Source organism: Manacus candei, unplaced genomic scaffold (genome assembly GCF_025592945.1).
Source record: "Manacus candei isolate 608988 ecotype Guabito, Panama unplaced genomic scaffold, ASM2559294v1 h1tg000018l, whole genome shotgun sequence".
NCBI lineage: Eukaryota > Metazoa > Chordata > Aves > Passeriformes > Pipridae > Manacus > Manacus candei.
The window spans coordinates 18,028,881-18,051,190 of record NW_026138066.1 but is presented as its reverse complement, the minus strand read 5'-3'; the positions used below and the strand labels follow the sequence as shown (position 1 = coordinate 18,051,190).

Sequence of the window (22,310 nt, the reverse complement as noted above, 5' to 3'; positions counted from 1 at the left end):
TTGCTTCAGTCACATCTGGCTGCAGTTGGTCCAGTGCAGCCTCTGCCCTCTGGGAAGAAGTGTTTTAATAGCAAAGCAATGGGGACTCAAGGCCACTGGGTGATTTTAGAAAACTGGTAAAGACCAAGACTCACGTGCAATACATGAAACTCAACAATCGAACAAAAACCTTGGTTACATTTCAACTGTAAAAACAGGGGGCAGATGACTGCTCAAAAGTCCTGGCCTAATCTTCAACTAGAGTAAATCAGGATGGCATGAGTATAATTATTAATGCTTACTCAACATCTCTAGTACTTGATGAGGAACTTTTTGGAAAAGCTGAACTGAATTCCCACATGAATTTTCACTATTCTTGAACACTGGGTCAAATTCTGATTCTTAGTCAGGTTCCAATAAAAGAAAACATTCATTCAGATAAATTCTTGCTTAAATTTTATATGTTCCAGCAGGAATCTTGGCCTATGGGGTGTTTAAAAGAGGGGTCAGTGAGAAGAGTACTTAATATCAGGAAAAAACCAGGAAAGCTGGTTTCTCTTTCTGCCTAAGTGTGTGACACAGTAACAAAAGAAACCAGAAAGGATTCCAAACCTCAGTATCAAAGGCAGATCTGAATTTACCCACCACTAAGGAATTTGCAGCTTCACAAAGCTTGAAACAAACATTTTACAAATGCAGGACGTACTGGCAAAATTTGTGTCTCACCCCAGAATTTCATATACAATGATATAACCATTCATTTTCATGGATGAAGGAGCCTATCCATCTTCTAGAGATGAAAAGCAATCTGAGCAAGGCCTTGAGGATCCCAACTGTCCTTGGGTAAAGAGTAAAAAAAACCCTTCTCAATAACAGACTTCAATTCTCCTACTATACATCATCCATTTTCAAATGAAGTGAAAAGTGGCAAGGAAACTGTTTATCTCTCTGAATCTTACTTGTCCTGGTCTGGTGAAACGTTAGGCTCTGCTTTAACATTCACAACTTGAGAAGAAGAAATGAAGCTCAGTTTTCCTGTAATTTTCCTATGCCTTCTTCCCTAAAACCTGCTGGACGTAGCCATCCCTGCTCCTAATGCCAAATCTGAGGACTGCCATTCTCCCGTGAGCACGCTGGGCTATTTTAAGCAAACTCCATTCTAAGTCATGATTACGTTTAGAGTTGGGTTTAACTTTGGCTCTCCTGGCCACATTCCAGCTAGGATAATTATGTTCTGCTTGCCAAAATTCCCCATGCAGTTTCAGTGCAGAACAAGCTATCCCTCATACATCTCCCTACACACTTGTGCCTGTTGTTTTTAAACACCTGTCACATTTTACCCTGAGAGTGGCTGAAGTCTAATGCTGTGAAAACAATCCCTGCATTTACAGTTCATAAAGTGCATTAGGATCCTTTGGGATTAAGAACATTGAATGCAAGAACAAATGAATGCAAGCTGTAATATTAAAAAATATATGAAACCTTAAAGTAGCTGTTGCCATTGCTTTTGGCACTGCGTCCCCCCTCCATGAGGGACTTTTAACTACCCTGACAGATGCTGGAAAAGCAACACAGCAAAGCACAAACAGTCCAGGAGGTTTCTGGAAAGCATTGATGACAACTTTCTGACACAGGTAGTGGAGTATCCCACAAGGAATGGTGTGCTGCTTGACCTAATACTACCAAACAGGGAAGGTCTTGTTGGAGATGTGAAGGTTGGGGCAGCCCTGGCTGCAGTGACTGTAAGATTGTAGAGTTCAGTATCAGGCAAGGAGGAAGCAGGGCAGCAAGTAAAAGTGTAACCATGGACTTCAGGAGAGCTGACTTTGCCCTCTTTAGGGATCTTCTCAGAAGAATCCCATGGGAAAAGTTCCTCCAGGGAAGAGGTGTTAAGGAGAGTTGGCTGATATTCAAGGATAATTTCCTCCAGGGTCAAGAACAATGCATGCTGATGAGCAAGAAATCAGGCAAAGGGGGCAAGAGATCTCTGTGGATGAACAAGGAACTCCTGTCATTACTGAAGCAGGAAACACAGGAGATGGAAGCAGGGTCAGGCCACTTGGAATGAATATAGAGAAGTTGTCAGAGTAAGTAGAAATGAGACGAGGAAGGCCAAGGACCATCTAAAATTAAATCTGGCAAAGAATGTCAAGGACAAGAAGAAAGGCTTCTTCAAATACATCTATAACAGAAGGAAAACTAAGGATAATGTGGGTCTGTTACTAAATGGAGGGGGGGGTTCTGGTAACAGATGGTGCAAAGAAGGCAGAATTACTGAAAGCCTTTTTTAAATTGGTCTTTACAGACAAAGTCAGCTCTCAGGAATCTCTGACCCAGGAGATCAAGGTAGAGAAATGTCGGAAAGAAGACTTTTCCTTGGCCAAGGAGGACTGGGTCAGAGAACAGCTAGGCAAACCTGACATCCAAAAGTCCATGGGCCCTGATGGAATGCATCCATGAGAGAGCTGATGGACACCATAGCAAGGCTGCTAACGATCATCTTTCAAGATCTTCAAGATATTCAGGAGCTGTCTGGACACAATCCTGTGACATGTGTTCTGGGATGGCCCTGCTTGAGCAGGAGGTTGGACCAGATGACCCACTGCGGTCCCTTCCAACCTGACCCATTCTGTGATTCTGTGACCCACAGCTGCAGAATAGAGATGGTTCTTCAAACTGAATTCAGCTGGAAGAAGTGATCACACATCCACCTGATTCTTCCTGTAATGCACCAAGAGCACAAGCAACTTGCTGGGGTACCAAAGAAAGGGCTACAACTGCCTCAGTGCTGTGAATAGATCTAGCCTGGTTCCTTCAGAAAAGTGTTCATAATCTAAACTAAAAGACTCAGCAGGTTCACAAAAGCAGGCAGGTGTTTGTAAGCAGCTGGCTGACTCTTCAAGGAAAGCAGATTAAATTTATAACATATCCCAGGTATCACATCTTTTAATGTAGATAAGATCTCCTCCTCTTCAGTTTGTAGAGGAGAGGGCCAAGGGTATGTGTGGGAGATACAATCAAGGTTTACAAGGTTATGAAAGTGATAGATAAGCTGAATGTGGAACAATTGATCACTAAATATCACAATATTAGAAGGAGAGGACATTGACTGAAAGCAGTGATAGATCATCTTAAAACAGACAGGAGAAAGTTCTTGTCTACACAGCAGGTAGTGAATATTTGAAACTTGTTGCCACAGGAGATTGTGAAGGCAGACAGCCTTAGTCAGGTAAATCCATGAACAGGGGCATAGAGGCAAAAAGCAGAAATGTGCCCGCTAATATCTCTAATTCCAATAAGCATGAGTTTGGGAGCAGCAAAAGGAGATTGGAAAGCAGGAAATACCCAGGCTCAAGCGCTTGCCCTCCTGTCAGAACCTGAACACCAGGTCAACTGGTCAACAGCTATGACAAAATAAAGCATTTCTTATTCACTTCTGATGAGCATTTGAGCATCACCAAAGAGATCAAGGTAGGCCCAAGGACAGGACAGAGCCTCAAAATACTCCAGCATGGTCCAAACTATAGCAGAGGTATGCTTAACACCTTTTTTGAGGAACTTAGGAGGGACTAACATATTGCCCCCACAGCATAAAGTCCATTCTTGTTTAGTCATACAAAAGGGAATATAGGACTCCTCTTGCCTATTCTTTCTCTCTGTGTTGGTAAAAAATACACCACATAATACGGTATTTCATAACCACTCTCTCACACATTCTTGAGCATCTTCTCTAACTACAATGGTGCAACTTCAAGGAGGCATTAATCCCTCCTAACTGATATATTTCTTTGTCACTACAGTATTCTGTGCAGCATTTGAAGGGTGTAATGCAGTCTGTCAAATGGGAATTCTCATCAATGTATTTCTATTACAAGGCACTGTAAAGTGTACAAGAATCATTAGAAAAACTGAAACAGACCAGTCATTTCCACTCTTTGGTCTACACATACTGGTTTTGATTATCCATCACCTAAGAGGGATTTTAAAATAAGAACACTGTTAGCCATCAGTTTTTCTTTTAGCTATTATGCAAAACCAGATCTGCTTATCCTGGGTATCCTGTGCTTTATTTAAATCTATGTAAACCCAGTAGCTCTTCGCTAATGTCCAGAGTGAGTTTACACTGCAATTAAGATAAGAAACTGGATCAATAGATCTTCTGCAGCATCTCCTTTCACCCACAGTGGGGCTTTCTTCCTCTTAAAAAGCCTGACATTTGCCCTGGTTTTAACCCCTGAGTGCAGCCCAAGCCCTGATGCAGATGTCTGTGTGTGTGTGTGTGTGTACTCACGCCAGCCTAGCGCCGCAGTTTTCGCCTTCCATATCCGCTCCAGGGACGTTGTCTGTGTTCACGGACTCGGTCTCACTGGTGGGCATGCTCACTGTAAGAGTCAAAGGGAAGAAAAAAGAGAGGGTTGGCCATTAGAACCTGGCACATCTCTTAGTGAGCCACATGAGTGAAGGAACTGGCTTAATGAAAAGACCCTCAGCTGCAGCTCCTGAGGATTAAGCGATTTGCTGAGCAAGTCTTGTGCCTCCCTGTACAGACCAGGCCGGGCAGGTAGACTTCAGGAACATACCCAGGTTGCTCAAATGCTAAAGAAAAGGGAAGAAGCAGCTGCTCTCTTTCTTTCAGAGTCAGTTCCTGGAAATTTTATGAATGAGAACCACTGAAAAGCAGATGACCCCAACAAGAAGCTTCCGTTTGATTCAACAGAACACTTTAAAAAAGAGCCTCTTTACCTGCAGCAGCCCAGCCACCTCACTGCCCTCCCCAGTCTTTTGTGCAACGATCGAATACAAATAAAAGGTACCAGGATTGACATGTATGCAGATAAAAAGCTTCTGTTAGCCTGATAGCAATTACCCCATCAATAATACTGATGTATTTTGTATACTGTGTATCTGTCACATCAATGTGTTTCAACCTTACAATTATAAACTGGACCTATAGGTATAAGAGAGAAATTAGGTCTGTCTGACCCACTCAGATACTACCAGCAAAGCAGCCAATGAATATGGACTATGGTGGAGATTTCACATTGGCACTCACCATCGAAGAACTGGACAGAACCTCCTAGGTTTTTACAGAAGTATCATGGAACAAACATCAACTGAAAGTAACCTTAGGTGTGAACCTATCTCATCTGGATTCAAGCACCTGTCACATTTTCTATCTGTTATCAAATCTCAGCATTTGATTTGTTTCTATAGATCATTAAAAAAAAAAAAAAGGAAAGAAAAACCACTTCACCAGTTGTTCGTGGCTCCTATATGAGCTCTAATAACTCCTTAATATATAATAATTAAACATAAGTTAGGAAAATGGATAGGATTTAATAGGTGTTCTCTTTCCTCCTCCCCTATTTTCAAATACACAAAACAATTGAAAAAAATTATACTTAAGACTGAGTGATGGTGGTGTTAAAACAGATCTCCCAGAAACCTGGTAGAACTTCAGAACATGACCTGTATTAGCAATTGGATATATATATCAGATGAGACTTGAGAGCATGCACTACTAGCTGGTGGAGAAATTTCCAATAGCCTGTAAGAATATGTAACTCAGTACTAAGAATACACCTGCTTGTGGGCTGTCAGTACAAAAGGAGACAATGTAAAAGAAACAGGTTCTGTATTTCAATTGGGCAGATGCTCAGAGGGCCATGGGACCAGGTCATCTTTCAGGGGCTAGAGAGATATCAGAAGGCTCTTCCAAAAGTATTCTGGGTTCTTGCTCTGAAAGCATTATGGCAGAAATGTCCCTCAAAATGAACTATCATCCCATCACAAAAATTCATGTACCTAAAACACATATCTGGGAAATCTAAAGTTCCTTTGTTGTGTTCTTAGGACCATATGAAATAATGGACCCTCTAGCATTCTCGACAGAACTATGGAATATTGTACTCTGATGGTGCCTTTTCCTTTATACGAAGACAGATGTTTTAATAAGCTTGTTTATTTGGAAAGATAAATTAAGGATAACATGAAATAATATTCTGAGGTATATGAAACAGTCAAGTAAGCTGTAAGAAAAAAACAACATTTATAATTAAAATTTTTGTCCAGACTAAGCCCTGCAGGCAAAAATCCCCAAACACTGATATTTTGCAAGTCATTTTTGAAGATGAGGTAAAGCGCTTTCAAGACATATTTGAGCTTATTTGCAAATGGAAAACAATTTTGAAGACATTAGCAAGAGACTGATTTGCAGAGCAGCTTGTTATCTTGAGAGCATGAAGAGGACATTGCACAAACAATAGAAAAAGCAAGGTATGTACATGCAGAAGAATACAAAGCTGTATTACATGCCAGTCTGCACTGAGCTATACAGACACACATACACAGATATACATAGTGTGGACACAGAGTGCAGTGCAACATTACCATGGGTTTCTGTAGAGTGACTAAACCAAGCAAACTTTCCTTTCTTCTCATCAGGCAAACCAGCTGGAGTGCTTCCTTTCACAGACAAGATGGTCAGTGTCAAGTACCAGGAACAAGACATCAATAGAGAACATGCAGCCAGTGACAGGCAAAAGAAAAAGACAAGGAACTCAGCTTACACATGATATCCACTTCTGTCTGAAAACTTCATCATGTGAATTAAAAGTACAAAATGTAAAACAAAGGTATACAGAGGCATGAAATATCACTAGCAGATCCTCAGAGGATAACTCTTACTCGATCTATGCTCTTTTTTATGTCTGGCTTCTGAGAACATGAAGTTGATGAATATGAGGTTATGGGTCAGATCCTTTTTTCAGTGATGTCAATGGCAAAACTCTCTTTGTTTGACCGTCTGACCTATTGAAACTGATGAGACTAAGGCAATGGCAGTGTCCCCAGGTTATCCTCTGACCCTTTGGGTCATAATCTGAAATAGCCTATAGCTGAATGATGTTCATCGGCTTTCTTCCTAAGCTGCTCCAGTATCTGGAGACTCTTCCAAAACTGTCAGAACTGCTAAAGGAAAGTTGTAAGGGTGATCACATTTCTCTGTCTTTCCTCATCTCCAGAGATAACAACATTCATTGAGCACTCAGATGCACACCCCCTTACCAAAACTAGGATACCCCTGGACTATGACTCACGATTTCCATTTGAGTTTACATTTGGCATTTGCCCCCCAATGCCATCCTGTTGCTTGGCTTTTCATGGCACTATTTAATGTTGATCCTTTGCCTATGATGCACAGAGGTCGTCAGCCCCCACAGATCAGAGTGCATACACAAAGACATCCTAGATTGTACTTCACACTTCCCTGATGTTGCTGCTGTGGAAAGTCAAACTCAAGTACAGTGAGAGATGCAGGTGCAGTGGTACATGGGCTGAAGAGATCCCATGGATCAGCGTGCAGCCACCAGTTCACAAAGCACTTAATACACTGCACGGATGGAAAACGTTAAGGACAATAAGTAGTATTAAGATGGTGTGAAGTATTACAGGAAGATAAAGGTCAGAACAGACAGGAGATTAGGACTATGTTCCCCAGTGCAGAACGCTCTCAGCAGCACAATCACTTGCTTTACCTGGCACCTCACAAGACCTTCAATACCAGGGGATAATCAGGTGTGCAGATCCTGTGAGGTTCATTCAGGCCAGTTAACTAAACCTGAAAACAGAAATGCTGCAGAAGAGTTGTGTATAAACTGGGGTTTAATATGAGAGGAAGTACCAAATACTGCCCAGATGGCTTTCTTATCTGATTCAGTTCTCAGAGAACCCAGACTTTTTGCCTACACCCTGGCTCCAGTCTAGAAACAAGGCAGGAATTTTTTGCAGTACGAGTAATTAATTACTGGAACCATGTACCAAGAATGCTGGTGGTAAATCCACCACAGGAATGCTTTAATCAAGAAGAGATGTTTCTTCCAAATGGTGGGCTCAAGTCCAGACCAGAGCTGTATTTAGGACCATGGTATACAGACTATGCCATCTCAATGACCACTTCCTCTCTGTAATTTTGGGAGCTGAGACAAAGGCAAAAAAAGAGACCAAGGTAGATTTCCTGACGGGTGCACACAAAGTGATTTAGCAATGGAAATCCAGGTGCCTTGCATCCTATGGCATGTGTGTTCAGTGACCCACGCAGTCTCACAGGTGTAATTCCCCGTCAACTTCAAAATATCCACTGCTTGTAACAAAATAAGAGATCCCCGGGGGTCTTGGCTCTGCTAGATGTAGAGGGACCACACCTCCACACTTCCTGCCCTTCAAACAGCCCATTAGATCTTCCATCTACTGTATAATTTGCATTGAAGGTGTTTCAGTGTTCAAAATGCAGCATTAGCAAGGCACTGACTAAGGTGTTTGGTCAATCTGCTAAGTACCAATGTTTTATACAGGGGACTTCCTGACGGTAGAGAACAACTCTGTCCCCACATCTATCCATCCTAAGTGACAGCAGGTTGCTGAAGGGGCGAGAAGGCATTTCCATCAGACAGTTTGTCTTTGCCTGACTGCACCAGGAGCAGCAGTCCAGCTAACAGGGCAATGGGCACAGAATGGGCAGCTCACTTCAACCAGACCAGTACAGCGAATCACTAACAACCACACAGGGACAGGTGCCATAGATTGTATTACATATTTCACAGAATCATGAATGGTTGGGCTTGGAAGGGACCTTTAAAAATCATTTAGTCCACTCCTCATCCCATTGGCAGGGACAAACGTCACTAGCTCAGGTTGTTCAAAGCCCCATCCAACCTGACCTTGAACACTTGCAACAACGGCGTATTTGTAACTTCTCTGAGCAAGTATTGTACCTGTTCCTGGGGCAAACCCTGGTGGCTTTGCTTACATGAGAATCTCTTTTTTTAGATTTATCATCACATCCATAATGCACTCTGGCTGATGAAATCTCCCATTAGCTACATATTTTCTAGGTAGCATAGCATAGCATAACAACTTTTTTCAATGGAATTGAAACAGCCTCTTAAAGGCATGCAAGTATTATATGGTTTAAACAGTGCAAACCATAAGGACCAGTAGGTTTGACATTCTCTCTACAGCGCCTTCTGAAGTCTTTGCACTTCTTCCATCTTGCCACAGTGTGGCTCATCACTGAACATAGACTTTTTCTCCTGGATTACCTAATGTCCAGTTTCACATTACCTACATAGCATTCCTGCAGCAGTTAAAGCAACAACAAAGGTTATGTAGCAGCTTCCTTAAAAATAAAGCTGCAAAATGCTTCATGCTATGTTACTTCAAGCTCTGAAACCCAACAGGCAGACCGAAAGCAGGGCAGAGCCTGCAGTCTGTGACTGACTAGACAGACAGATGTGCAAGACCCTTTGAGAGCCTCTGTTCCATGTCACTGGCACCAAGTATTGATACCAGCTCTACCCTTGCACTAACATATGTCCCTCCTCCAATGAAATGCCCCATGGGCATGCAATGAATTATTAGATGGCTGGTTGCCAAAAGACAGTCAACTGCTGAAACAGAAAGCTGGCACAACCAAATACCCTTCTGTGCAGTTCTGAGACAATTTTTCCCTTACACGCTGGGAGAATAATATTTGCTTCCCAGTTCAGAAACATCACTACCACTGTTGCATCTTGCATTTATGAAATGTTTGTCATCTTGGCAGAGGAAGTAATTCTAATATTCAGATTTATTTCCATGGATTATATAATGCTGCCGCACTTATTGCTTTACCTCACTTTAATACTTTGACAATTTATGAACCAGAGAAGATCATGCCTGGGCAAAGGGTGCCCAGTTCCAGAAATACAGACAAAACATAAACCTTTCACAGATTGTAATGGGACATCTTACTACACGTCTCTGCAGGTCTAGGCATTAATTTTAGAACTGGATATATCAGAGGCTATTCACATTGAGTGACTTCACGTCTAATTTCTACTGGTATTGAATTACTTTGCAAAATATGAGTCTAAATAACCCTTTTTGCCCATGGTGGCATTTGAGATAAGAAGGACCTGAAGTCACTTCACCACCATTTCACCTTATTGTGTCACCTTGGCCACATGACCAAGCCTTTCTACATATCTGTTCAGTTTGTCTAACGGGGGGACTGTAATTCTGCACTCACCTTGCAAATCTCTCTGAGATCTGTAGATGAAACACATTACAATAAGTGCTAAGTGCTATAGTTATTACTGATGTTAATGTCTCCCAAGCGGGACTCTGCAGAACCATAAAGCAAATCTAAAGAGCAAAATAGTCCTGCGAATTCTCCAGCTGGGATTTAAGATTTCTTTTCCCATCAAGCCCAACAAGAATAAATTGCAATATCCAAGCTGCTTCCTTTAACAGAACGTGCATGGAGTGAATGACTTTGGTAAAAACCCTGCTTCCCTTGGTGCTTTTCATGCCCATCATTTCACGAATGAGTCTATGGGCAGCTGTCAGAATATCAATTGACTCATATTCTTTTTTGGTGGAGAGATCTCATTTTAATTAATACATGAATATTGCCTAGCTTTCCTCTTCTCACCGCCTGTTTTGGAAATGCTGGACTCATTCATCTTATTAATTTAAATAAGATACAGCTTTCATTCTGCTACATGCATACAGTGTCTTGGGAACAATCAGTGAGTATGCTCCTAATGCAAGCAGCATGCAGAAGGGAAACTGCAGAGGTAAGAGATTAGTTTTCTCTAGATGTCCTGATTTTGTCAGGAAAATTTACTAGGTATGACTGGGGTATTCTTTTGTGTTTTCTTCTTTGAAAAGGAGTTCTGTGAAAGAAAAGCTTTTACAGGAGAAGAGGAAAGGGAACTTGAACTATATGTTGGTGGTTACATACCTCCTAAAGTTAGACAGAATGCATCAATAAATCTAGCAAAAAAAAAATCCAGAAAAATTGTGAAAATAGTTGGAAAATGCTTACCAAGGGCTCAGAGGCCAATACTCACAACAGACACTATTATACACTATATACAATATATCTACTATAATACATTAAATGCATGTAATATATACACTTTGCATTATCTAATCTTTGATTATGTACAAATGACTGTGATTGTAAGGGGTGTGGGCTTGATTCACACTTTCACTCAAGGTCAGCCAAGACTGTAAAAAAGAGTCATGAAGTGATTGCCAGTTGTATTCACTTCAGTCAAGCAGGAAAAGGCTTTTGGTAAAAAGATCTTTACATCAGTGAACAAGCAGCGAAGGCACAGCAGCTTACTACTTGTGTAGTAACAAGACCTGCTATTACACTAAAACCAAACTGGGCATTGGGCTGTACCACAAGGCACTGATGCAGTGTAGCATGGCCTTACTGAATGGAGAAGTACAAAGAACACTGCCAATACTGAGAGGGAGTATCCTACCTCCAAACTTCGTTCATAGATAAACTATATATTTTACAATACAAATTGCAAAGTATGCCTTTTGTATAAAAAGACTTGTTTTTACTTATCCTTCTTCCAGAGTGTCAACATATGTCCATACCTATCACATGATGTTGAGGGGATATAGCCATGGGCTATGGAGATTTATGCCATACACAAAGAGGAATAGGAGAGAGAGTAAAATATATTAATTGTGCAGGCCTTGTGATTAATAGATCTGTCATTACCACATGCAGACTACTGCACACCTATGAATGCATTACCTTGTTACTAATTAATCTTCCTGAGACTTATTTTAGTGTAACAAACTCGTCAGCTACTTTGAACAGCTGCCATTTCCCTTCTTTTTATAGCAGTATTGACAGTAATATGCTGTGTTCCACAAATATTTGTTCCTTTCAGCCAGAGAGTGGAATGCACATTGCACAGAGGACCACGTAACGGGCACAGTCAGATTCCTGGCCCAGCCAAGAGACAGCCTTTGCCAGCCTCACACATGTTCTGTTCTGTATTTGAAAGGAAGGACTTAAAATCCTCTTTGCATTTCCCTGCCAGAAGGACAAAGTTTTTCTTTGCATAACCTGTGGTATCTCAAAATATCCCGTAAGCACAGGATGTGGGACTCACCCAAAAGTAAACTTCACAGAAGAGAGTCTAACTCTGCTGAAAAGGGCACGAGGAGCAGTCTCCCTGGGAAACTGCTTGTGCTGCTGAGCAAACACCTTAGTCTGTGATAGGAGTCCATTCACTGCAGAGTATCCCTTGCAAGTGCAATGGAAGTAACTCTCATAATCCCTGTGGCTGAAGAAGGACAGATGGGCTGGGTCGCAAAGTGACAGAGGTGCTACCAGAACAGGTCTTGAAAGATGTCTCTCTCCTGAATCTGGATCCTCCTACAACATCCTAAACTGGTTTTCATGTGTGATAAATGACTTGCATTGTTTGCCTTGCTGGGAGCAACAACTGAGGTGCCAAAGGGCAAGGCATTTACTTGCTGGGACATGGTTTAGAGTGTAACTTTCTGGTATCAGCATAATATTTTTTAGCAAACCCTTGGTTCCTCACAAAATTCTGAAGCAATTCAAGGATGGACGAACTTAATGACAGAAAGGCAAAACAACTGAGGATCTCTGACTCTTCCAACAGTATTTTGTGATGGCAAACAAATCACAACAGCACGATCTTAATGGTTCTACAAGTTTTCACTCTCATTCTTTATAATTTTTATCAGAGGAACTCAGGATAAGCAGCAGTGCCATCAAATGTGCCTGAAACTACCCCACAAATGATATATCGGCACGAAAAGCAGGAGTGTCTCACTTGAAAACCAGAAGGATTCCATTATTGCAGGCTGGTCTGGCAGGAGCCTTAGAAATGGGGGTATGAAAGCTGCAAACACTGTAGATAATGTGTTGGGAAGTGATACAAACATTGATTATGAACAAAATAACTAACCACAAAGAAAGTGCCCTCAAGACAGCAAAATCAACAACTAAAAGATTGGTTGCTTTTTGTTTCTAATAATCACGAAGTTATTAATATTTCTCACTGGTTTTGTTATTAATGAAAATAGCCAGGACATAGGTTTTAAACACAAATGTGGTTTTAAAGCAGCCCATGTGCTTTTTGTGACTCCTGTGCACTGAGGAACTTCTGTATCTGCCCACCCATACAAATATATAGCTGGGTGATGAGGCTGTAGCTTTGAAGAGAATCTCTTCTTCAGCAACAGCATCTTTGTTCTTTCAGTTCACAGCCCTGTGAATCCATCTTCCCTGCAGAGTCCAGGAGAAGAAAAAAAAAATAATTACAGAACTTGATCTGCTTAGGTCATCAGAAACTCTCCAGGGAGTCTAGGTGTCTACTTTACACCTAGACTGCTAAGCTTCAAAGTGACTGAGATGCTGCCCTGGCTGTTTTATGACGTTCCTGACTGCCCAAAGCCATTTCAAGGTGGGTGATGCCTGAAAACTCTGTGAGTGGCCTACAATTGGTGAGCTAGAGAACGTAAGAGGATAGGTCAGGACACCAGGGACTGTTTGGATGGTGCAGTGGGTGGGGAGTAATGCCCTGGCAGCTCACAATGGACATTTTCCCCAGAGGGAGCTTGTACAACCCTGCAACCAGGGAACTTTGGCAGGAATTGTGCCAATGAGAAGGTACGTCTCTCTGAGGACTATATCTGGTATAGAAGAAGGAAACTATACTCCTCAAGGCTGGCCCCTGTTGGCATCACAAAAAAAAAAAAAACCAAACTACAGGAAAAGTGAATGTGAGGGAGAAAATGGGCTGTATTATTTCAAAGGAGAGGCAGGGTACAGGCTGGGCCACAGGTGAAGGGACTGTAGGAGAGAACAAATGATTGAGAATTTTCATCAGAAATACCACTCTGTAAGCTGGAAGAGTAGTGTATGCTTCCTGCATCTGGGAAGACTTAATTTAGAAGTAGTGCTTAAAATATTTAAGCATTAATATTATGAAAAGACAGCAGCGAGGCCCTGTCCATATGAACAGTTCCATTGCACAGGCAGTGCCTGACCCAGATCAATTCTCAGCAAGTGCAGACATTTTCTAATAGCAGTATTCATGTGAGGTGTGTGAGAAGGCTTCTGGACGATGCCTTCCTTGATGCTAAACAATCAAGCAATTCAGTTCACTGATGAACAGGTACAGTACCACACACATAAGATCTAGGTCACTCCAGAGCCAGGGCTCTGTGAAAACACTGGACCCCCCATAAGTGTATTCATAGATCACACTGAACAGATTCTATTCAGCTTCATGACCTGACATGGAACTCACCTCTCCTGTTCCAAAATGTGCATAAAACTCTGTTTTGAAACCCTAGTCTGCTACATTTCTTCTGTGCCTAGTAAATAAAATGCTTGGGATTTTGTGTGCTGCTCCTGCATGTGGTGTTCTTTCAGACACTTCTGCTAATATAATGACTAGTCTGATACTAGACACTATTATCACAATATCATATGAGTCAGAGGCATGAGACAGGCTAGCTGTGTGTTACCGTGCAGCCAGGAGAAAAACAAAGAATTGAAGTTAAAGAGTCTTGCCCTTAAAGTCAGCTTGTCAAACCTGTAATTAAAGCTTTTATACCTCTTGAGCAGGGCATTGAGAATAGGTGAATTACCTTGAGCCAAAAAAACAGGCATTTTATAGTGGCCTTGAAATAATAGATTCCTAGTTTGCAAATACTTCTAGCATGCAGGAGAGTGAGGGACTGATAATAACAGCTTGAGCTAAGCTTAGTGTGGGCAGGTGTTATGCAAGCTTCCCTCACACAGCTGTGTTAAAACAAGTCATTCGTGACCTGGCATAGCCCTGTTATTCTGCTCGTGGTTCTTCAAACAGCTAGATAATACACTTACATTTTGATCTGCACATCTGTGAGGATCCACGCAGCTCTGCCACTGCATCCTTGTTCTGATGTTTAACCCTTCTGCTACTTCAGCCTATGGATTGTAATGTAGTTGGTAAAATCCTCACCCTGACCTAAAGGCACCCTTGTGTTACCTATCCTTCGGTCCACTGCAAGACCTTCATAGTTTGCCCTTAGAGGGACATGTCTGACTGCAGCCCTTCCTCAGGTGAGAAAGGAGATGCATCATGCTGTGGTTTGAGAACTTTGTAAGTGGAAAACGATGTAACAAGTCCTGGGAACACCAGTGGGGCCTAAAGTTGAATTTGAATTTAGTCCTCAAGATCTGAAAGGCCAATTCTTTAATCTGTTGACTTATCTTTACAATCCTGCTAACTGAAGAGCTGCTGTAATCAGCAGGCAGACTCAGTGCCACAGCTATTTTCAGTTCAGTTCCCCAGTTGGAAACATTTTCCTTCCCCCGCCACCTCTCCAGGCTGTTGTTTATGAGATAACTGGGATGGAGAGACCTGCTTTTCTTCCCAGAAGCAAATACAACCAGAGATTTTTATCCTATTAGCAGACTGTCAGAGTGGATGGGAAGTTTCTCATCCAATCAGCAGAAGTGAGCAGGAGCAAAGTGAGGGTGTGACTGCTGCTCCCTCGGAGCCGAGCCTGCACAGGGTCCCTGCTGCAAACTTCCCAGGCTTCCCAAAGTGCTGGATGCCATTCACAACTGTCCTTTCTCTTCAGCTGCATCAGCATTACCACCAGTTTGGTTGCATATATACTAGCTCAGCTGTGTAATGTTGCCCAGACTCCCTGTCTCCAAGCTTTGCCACAGGAACATCACAGAGCCTCAGGCCCCCTGTCAGCTCCAGCTCACTGAGCTGCTCCACTGCACTGCCTTCACAACAGCAGGGGCTGTGTTCTAACCCCACCTGCTGTTAAATACTGTTTGCCTTCTTGTGTGCTTGCTTGTGAATTGATTTAAGATACTCAAGCTACCTTGCAGCCAGGGGAGGGCAAGGTGGAGAGCATGAGAGTTTCCCAGGGACAGCTCTGCCTAATCCACCTTCTGACTCTCCTAGTCTGTTCTGGCCTCTTAGAGACTTCCTGCTTTGAGCCCTTCCCAAACAGAACTCAGTCTGGGCCAAGGAATACAAGGTCTCAGTCTCAGTATTTACCTTCCTGCACATCAATCTTCAAGTTATAATATAAAATACATAAGGAAAGACAAAGAGAGAGAGAGAGAGAGAAAAATAGAGATAGATAGATAGATAGATAGATAGATAGATCGATCGATCGATCGATCGATCGATCGATCATAATGAATACACAGACCAAGAGAGAAAAAAATGCTTGTATCAGAACAATTTCTGTATGGTCTGTTCCATCACATTCCTCTACCTACCAAGAGCACTTTTAAGACATTCAGCTTATGAGATCTGTATTGAAGGTTCTACTTGTACAAAACTTTTCCTACATGTCTTTGGACTAACCACACTCACTTGCCTCTTCTGAGGCACTGGATGGCATTTTTGACATCCTACCTGGAATATTTCCTTCCAACTACTACACCACAAGAGTACAAGCCTCAGCTGCTATACTTCATCTGTCAGTTCACAATGAAGGTCTTGGATACTATGAAATGTCTAAATTGGCATTAGATGAATATGTTTAGGTAGCTGAACTCCATATTTACTAGCTTTGGTTTTCCGTAAAAAGGAAGTACATACACATACTTTTAATTTCTGTATGTACAGTGCCAGACACACTGTGGCTTTGATCTTGGCTGGTATTACTGTAATACAACCAGTTCTCATCCCCAACAGTTGTTTCTATCTCCAAACACATGCTTTATGTCTCTCAGCTACTGTTACTGAACACCACAGCCTCTCTCCTGACAGTTCTTTATACCACATGAAAAAATGCTCAGGATTTCAGCTGCTATCAGTCCTGCTCTCCAATGCTTTCTTCTCAACGAAGAGACTCTTGAGGCTATATCTGCAATGAGAACTAATTCTCAAACACTGATCACAGATCATTCTCACTGACTTCAGCAGGAACTGTTCAATACTCCATTGTTTTTAAAACCACTTTACAACTGTCCTTATAAAGATTTAAGAGCACACTATAGCCATCTCCTTAAAAAATAAAATAAAATAAAATATGATCTTGCTCTTAGGGGGTTGTGGCATTTCTTCCAAAAATTTTCTGTGGATATCCTGGTACTGAATGCTTTCTATGCCTCTCTAACCACGGGAAATAAATTCATCAGAAGGTATGGCAAAGGCAGTTTTCTCACAGACTACTGTCCTTTCTTGAGAAGTGTAATCACAATGTCAGTGAATTAATCTTGACAGCTTCAAGAAGTACTTGCCAAAAGGGAAGATAGAGATTAATTTATTTGCACAAAGTTAGTCTTCCCCAGCTATATAAACAATGGATTCCCTCTAAAGCCTTACCACCTTCAAAAATATTTCTGTGTAACATACTAGTATTTCAAGAGGATTCCTACATCAACCTAAGTCTAGCAGAGGTGTTATCAGACAGTCTTTGCTAGGGAAATAGCTTTTATAGTAGATAAACTTAATGCCCTATCAACATTAATGTCAGCCTCTATATGCTGTGGCTGGTCACACATCACTGCTCCAGCAGTTCTCAGTCTAATGTTGTTTGTGCTCCAGGTTACAAGAGCTGGGGAAGGGTGAAGCTGGAAAACCCTGTAAGTTGAACAACACAAAGCACATCCTCAGCTGCAAGAGGGCAAGAGCACGTGTAGATCACCACAAAACGTTTTCAGCTAGAGAGGATCTTACAGGCAGAGTTTTTTTCCCAGTTGTGAACTACAGCAGCCTGGAAGCTTATCTAAATTCTGTAACTTTGGACGCCTGCAAGGGAACAAGAAGCAAAACTGAGCCTGTGGGCAGAAATCAGCACAATTTTGGAGTTTGGGCTCAAAACGCTGGCATCTCTTCTTCCGTGCAAAAGTGGCACAGAGATTTATTTGGTGCTCATCACAATGACCCCCTTAGGGTCAGTTAATTATCTCAGAGCTGTCACTATTCACCAGCACTCACTCAAGAAGCTAGCTGCTGGAGTCAGCCACATGCCTGAATTTAGCTCACCTTCCCCTTCTTAGAAATGCTTTTCCTCCTTCACCAAAGGGTATCAGGCCTTCTGATGCTATGTTGGAACAAATTACTGCTGAATTATAGCTTGTAACATTGGCCACAGCTTTTGTCCTGAGGCTTTCTGAATTACCAGCATCATCTTCTTTTTCTCTCTGTTCAAACAAAGGAAACGTTTTTTTTCTCCATACAGTCCTTGGAGAGAAAATGCAGGCTTGAACTAAACTGCTTCTACATCTTGTTTGGTTAGATGGGATTTACCTACCCTCAGCAGTAACTTAGCAGCAGAGAAGGAAGGGGAAGAAGGCTTACAAAAGGTTGCTTGCTTTTTGTTTCATGATCAAAGATTCCTTTCAGCCAGAAGGAGAGAAAGAAAAGCTGGGAAGTTGTGAAATCTACAGAACAATGGACCTAAAAGCTGCTATTTGATAAAATCTGGGTTATTAAATTATATTACTAATAAAAACCAGACCTGTTGATTAATTTACATGGAATGAACCATCCATACATTCAAGGGAACAAGAAAACTGTATTTACTAAAATTATTGACATGATTATGGTGAATTCCCAGAGAAGGAAAATAGTTCAAAACCACCCTTGATCAAACCTGTAAATGCCTTATCTGATACACTCCAAGGTCAAAATTCTGGTCAAGAGGGCAAAGAATGGTGTGAGAGACTGTGTCACTGGCACTGACAGGGTGAGTCACCCTGACAACACTGTTTAGCCTTCCTGTGCCTTTTTTTTTTAAATTAGACAAAAGAGTTCAGAACAAGATTTCACTCCTCTCCAAATATTAACCTGCATACATATTTCAAGAATCAATGCTGTAGCTGAAGCATTTTTAAGCATAATTTAAACCTCAAAGTTTTAAATTTCACTTTGTTGAGAAGACTAATTTTTTCCCTTAAGTATTTCCTCTTGGAAATGGGGAGAAAGACAAAACATTCAAGGATAAAGCCATACTGCTTCCTTGATTTTTCACTCACAACAAAAAAAAAGAAAGCATCAAGTGAAGAGAGTCAGGAGGGAAGTCTACTCTCAGTTCTGGTTTTATTCCAGTAGGAAAAAGTCAAATGTTGGCATCGTTTTGTTGACATTGATGGAACACGGGACAAAGGTAGAAGCAGAATCACACTAAATGATCTTTCTTTTGTTACTTCAGCTGCACAGAAAGTTACACAATGAAAATGACACTTGGAAATGGCAGCTTCACTTTCTCTCACCTACATTGCTGAGTATCATTGCCCTCTGTACTCTGCTACCAAAGCTACCTGCAGGGTCACTATAAAGCCTCACAAATGCTTTCTTATTCTTTTCTGATATATGTTGCTTCTTCTTTTTAGGTTACAAAATTTTATCTGGGTCTGATCCCACATTTCCTTCAGCACAGTTATGGGAGCAACACGCTCGTAATGACAACGGGGCAAATTCACGCCAGATACGACTGCACTGTAGCCAGTGGAATTATGCACTGGGCAAACAGTCCTGGACTACTCAGTCCTGCAAGCAATCTCAGATCCCAAATATCTCACGCTTTGCCTTTGGTGGCTGACAGTTACACAATATTGAAGTCATGTGTGAGCACTGAGGAGCCTCTGGCGCATCAAGGCCTCACACTGGGCAACATTTTCAAGCGCTGACATTTGCATGTTTTGTTACTGACCTCGGACAAAACAGATTGGGGCCCAAGTCCTTACCCAGGCAAAATCCCCAGGAATTCCAGTATGATTTTTGCCTAAGGATTGCAGGAGTGATTCAGCCTAATGTGAGAACTAATGTCCCAGAAGCTTTTTCTAGGCAGCATGCTAATTATAGACTCGAGCTGGACATCTGTAGCACAAACCCATGCTGCATTTTGCAACCTGAGCTTCTCTGCGAAGAACCACACAACAAAAACAAAGCTGACTTATCATTTACAAAGGCCCTTTATTAAGTGTCCTCAAACTGTAGTATTTATATTAGGAGTAGCATATGAGCTACTTCAAAAGATGACAAGGTAGAAAAATGCCACTGGGACTGTTTTCTACAGTGTGGACTGGGAACAGAACATACTTGGGAGTTGCTTTCACTCCTGTCCAAGCAAACCATGTTTTGGAACCTCTGCAGCTGAGCACATGGAGTTTTTTTTTCCTAGAAGAAGCTGGTGGTGCAGTGAACACCAAAAAGCACTTATTTTGTCCCTCTGTCTCCAGGTGAAAGAGAATAAATCTATCCCAGCTGCTAAACTCCTTGTGAAATACCTACCAAGTGCCCTTGTGAAATGCCTTCAAATTGTTGGCACTGTAGCTATTCTCTTCTTGGTTACCAGATGATTATTTTCCACATCAGTGGACAATGATAAAAGTAGAAGAGATTGTGCTTTCTTCCTCTTTAAATGAGGTGTTGACAGATAATAAATCATTTTACAATGCTGGCATTGATTTCCCTGTGTTTACACATGGAAAGCAACAAAATGCAAATAGGTTGTATGATGCCATTCAAACCACCAACTGGTAGTGGAGGAACTAAACTGATAAAGGTTTCATTTTTTAGCCTGTGCCTCTTAGAGCTTTTGCTTAGATGACCTTAAATCCCATGCAAGCAGCCTGTGGGGTTTTTTTTAATTGCTTTTTGACAATAGGCAGAAATCCTCTGAAATATCAAGCTGTACCTGCGTGTCAAGGGGTGGCTGCCCTTGTCCTTCCATGTGTATGTGAAATACATTGGGACAGATTTTGTGGATGAACCTAGAATAATACAGGGTGAACTAACTTGCTGTCAACAGACAAGTTCAAGTATGTTCTGTTAAACAGAAATTAGCTCAGAACACCATCTTTTTGCTTTTCAGTAAGAAGACATGAGTTTTAAGATAGTGACGGTCAAAAATGGATTTAAAATAGATATCTTGTAAATATACACTCCTTGATTTCCCCCCCTGCATCTTCCATGTTAATTCCCTAGCTGTGAACTTCCCCATTAAATTTCATCACAGAAAATATACCAAGAGTTTTTTAGGCCACCCTGAAATTTTAGCCTGTAGTCAAGTCTTGGAAAATCCTGTTATGTACTTCCTACCTTAGACATTATCCCACAGTACCATGATATTTTTTTTTTTCAGGCTGAAAGTAATAAGCTACTTCCTTCTAATTACACTAAGCACATGATTTGGGGGCCGCTGAGCGAGTTGACATATGAAATTACTAAATGTGCAAATCGAACAAGTTGGTATTCTTTTATATTTGGTATCATGATTAGAGCTGTACATAAAGCTCTCTCTATCCAACAGCTTCAAATCTCCAACTTTCCCAGAGGGTTGCACAGGATTTAGTGACAGATTTCATTAAAGTCAGTGGTATGTATTTGGTAACATAACCTCCCTGAGATCAACGGAGTGTCCTTGTGCTATGTAAGTTGACTTTGCCAAAGGAAGTCAAGTCAACAGAAATTGGACAGATAAATCCTAAAATGCCTGGACTTTTAGAGAAAGGTGGTCATGCTTTTATCCCTGTTATGTAATAGAGTCAAACTACTATTGGATCCCTTGGGAATAAAACCCTGTTTGGGTTAAAGTTGCTGAGGTTTCTATTGCTAGAGTTCTAAAATTCTTCCCTTTCCCTTTTCCTGTTTGAACCACCAGCTCTCCTGTTCTCATTTATGGCCTGATGTGCAGTTTCCATGAAAGACATAGATTTTCCAAAAGTTCAAATGTTCCAAGAGGTACCAATTTCTTCTAAAATATTGCTTTTGCTGCTGAAAACTTCTTCCCTGCCTCAGAATCATTTTCTTCTGGGGAATACTCTCACAAACCTGTGATTAAATGCACTCTACTGCCTAGTTATGATGATGTTCACAAGTAACACTGGCTGTAGGAGCAAGACAAAAATCTGTGGTCCACCAAAAAGTTCAGTTGCTGTCGATTCCTTAGAGGCAGTGAACTCAGATATTAGCAAACATTTCCAAAGGTCACTAAGGTACTACAAAAAATGCTCAGAAGGTGAAGACTGAAGACTATTTCTTTTTGAACAGCTTATTTTTTTAAAAACATTTTAGAACTTGCCTGTTTTTCTGTACTTTTTTCTTCAATTGTGCACTATTCTGACTTTACCTGAGGCATAAAACTACATATATGTGCAGTCAACTCCCTTCCCATACCTTTCGCTTTTTAACATATTATCTGAAGTATTGTTAAATGATTTGATAGGCAATACATTGATTTGTACTGGGTTTTTTTCTGCTGTGTTACATGAAAACCCGATTATCTATAGCCATCAGTTCCACTACAATAGGGCCTTGGAGTATGATTAGCCTTTAAATTTTAGTATGGTAAGCAACTTGCAAATGAGGTCTTGAATTTACACTACTACCTTGGATATGACTAAATAGAAGAATGAATTGCCTTGAATCACAGAATGCCTTTGTTGTCAGATCCCAAGCCAAGCAGTGGGCTCTGTTACTTTTAGGGGACATTAGACTTTCAGGGACATTAATTAGGTCATACTTACATAG

At 41.3% G+C, this 22,310-nt stretch overlaps 1 protein-coding gene across 2 annotated transcripts in view; it reads right to left on the bottom strand.

Annotated features, from left to right (window-relative positions):
• The window catches only part of CACNA1C (calcium voltage-gated channel subunit alpha1 C), a 476,564-nt gene that overhangs the window by 117,422 nt on the left and 336,832 nt on the right, over positions 1–22,310 (bottom strand). For both annotated transcript variants that reach the window (XM_051784889.1, XM_051784890.1), the window contains exon 10: positions 4,271–4,361. In XM_051784889.1, coding sequence (XP_051640849.1) covers positions 4,271–4,361 — 91 coding nt within the window. The remainder of the gene's footprint in view (positions 1–4,270; positions 4,362–22,310) is intronic.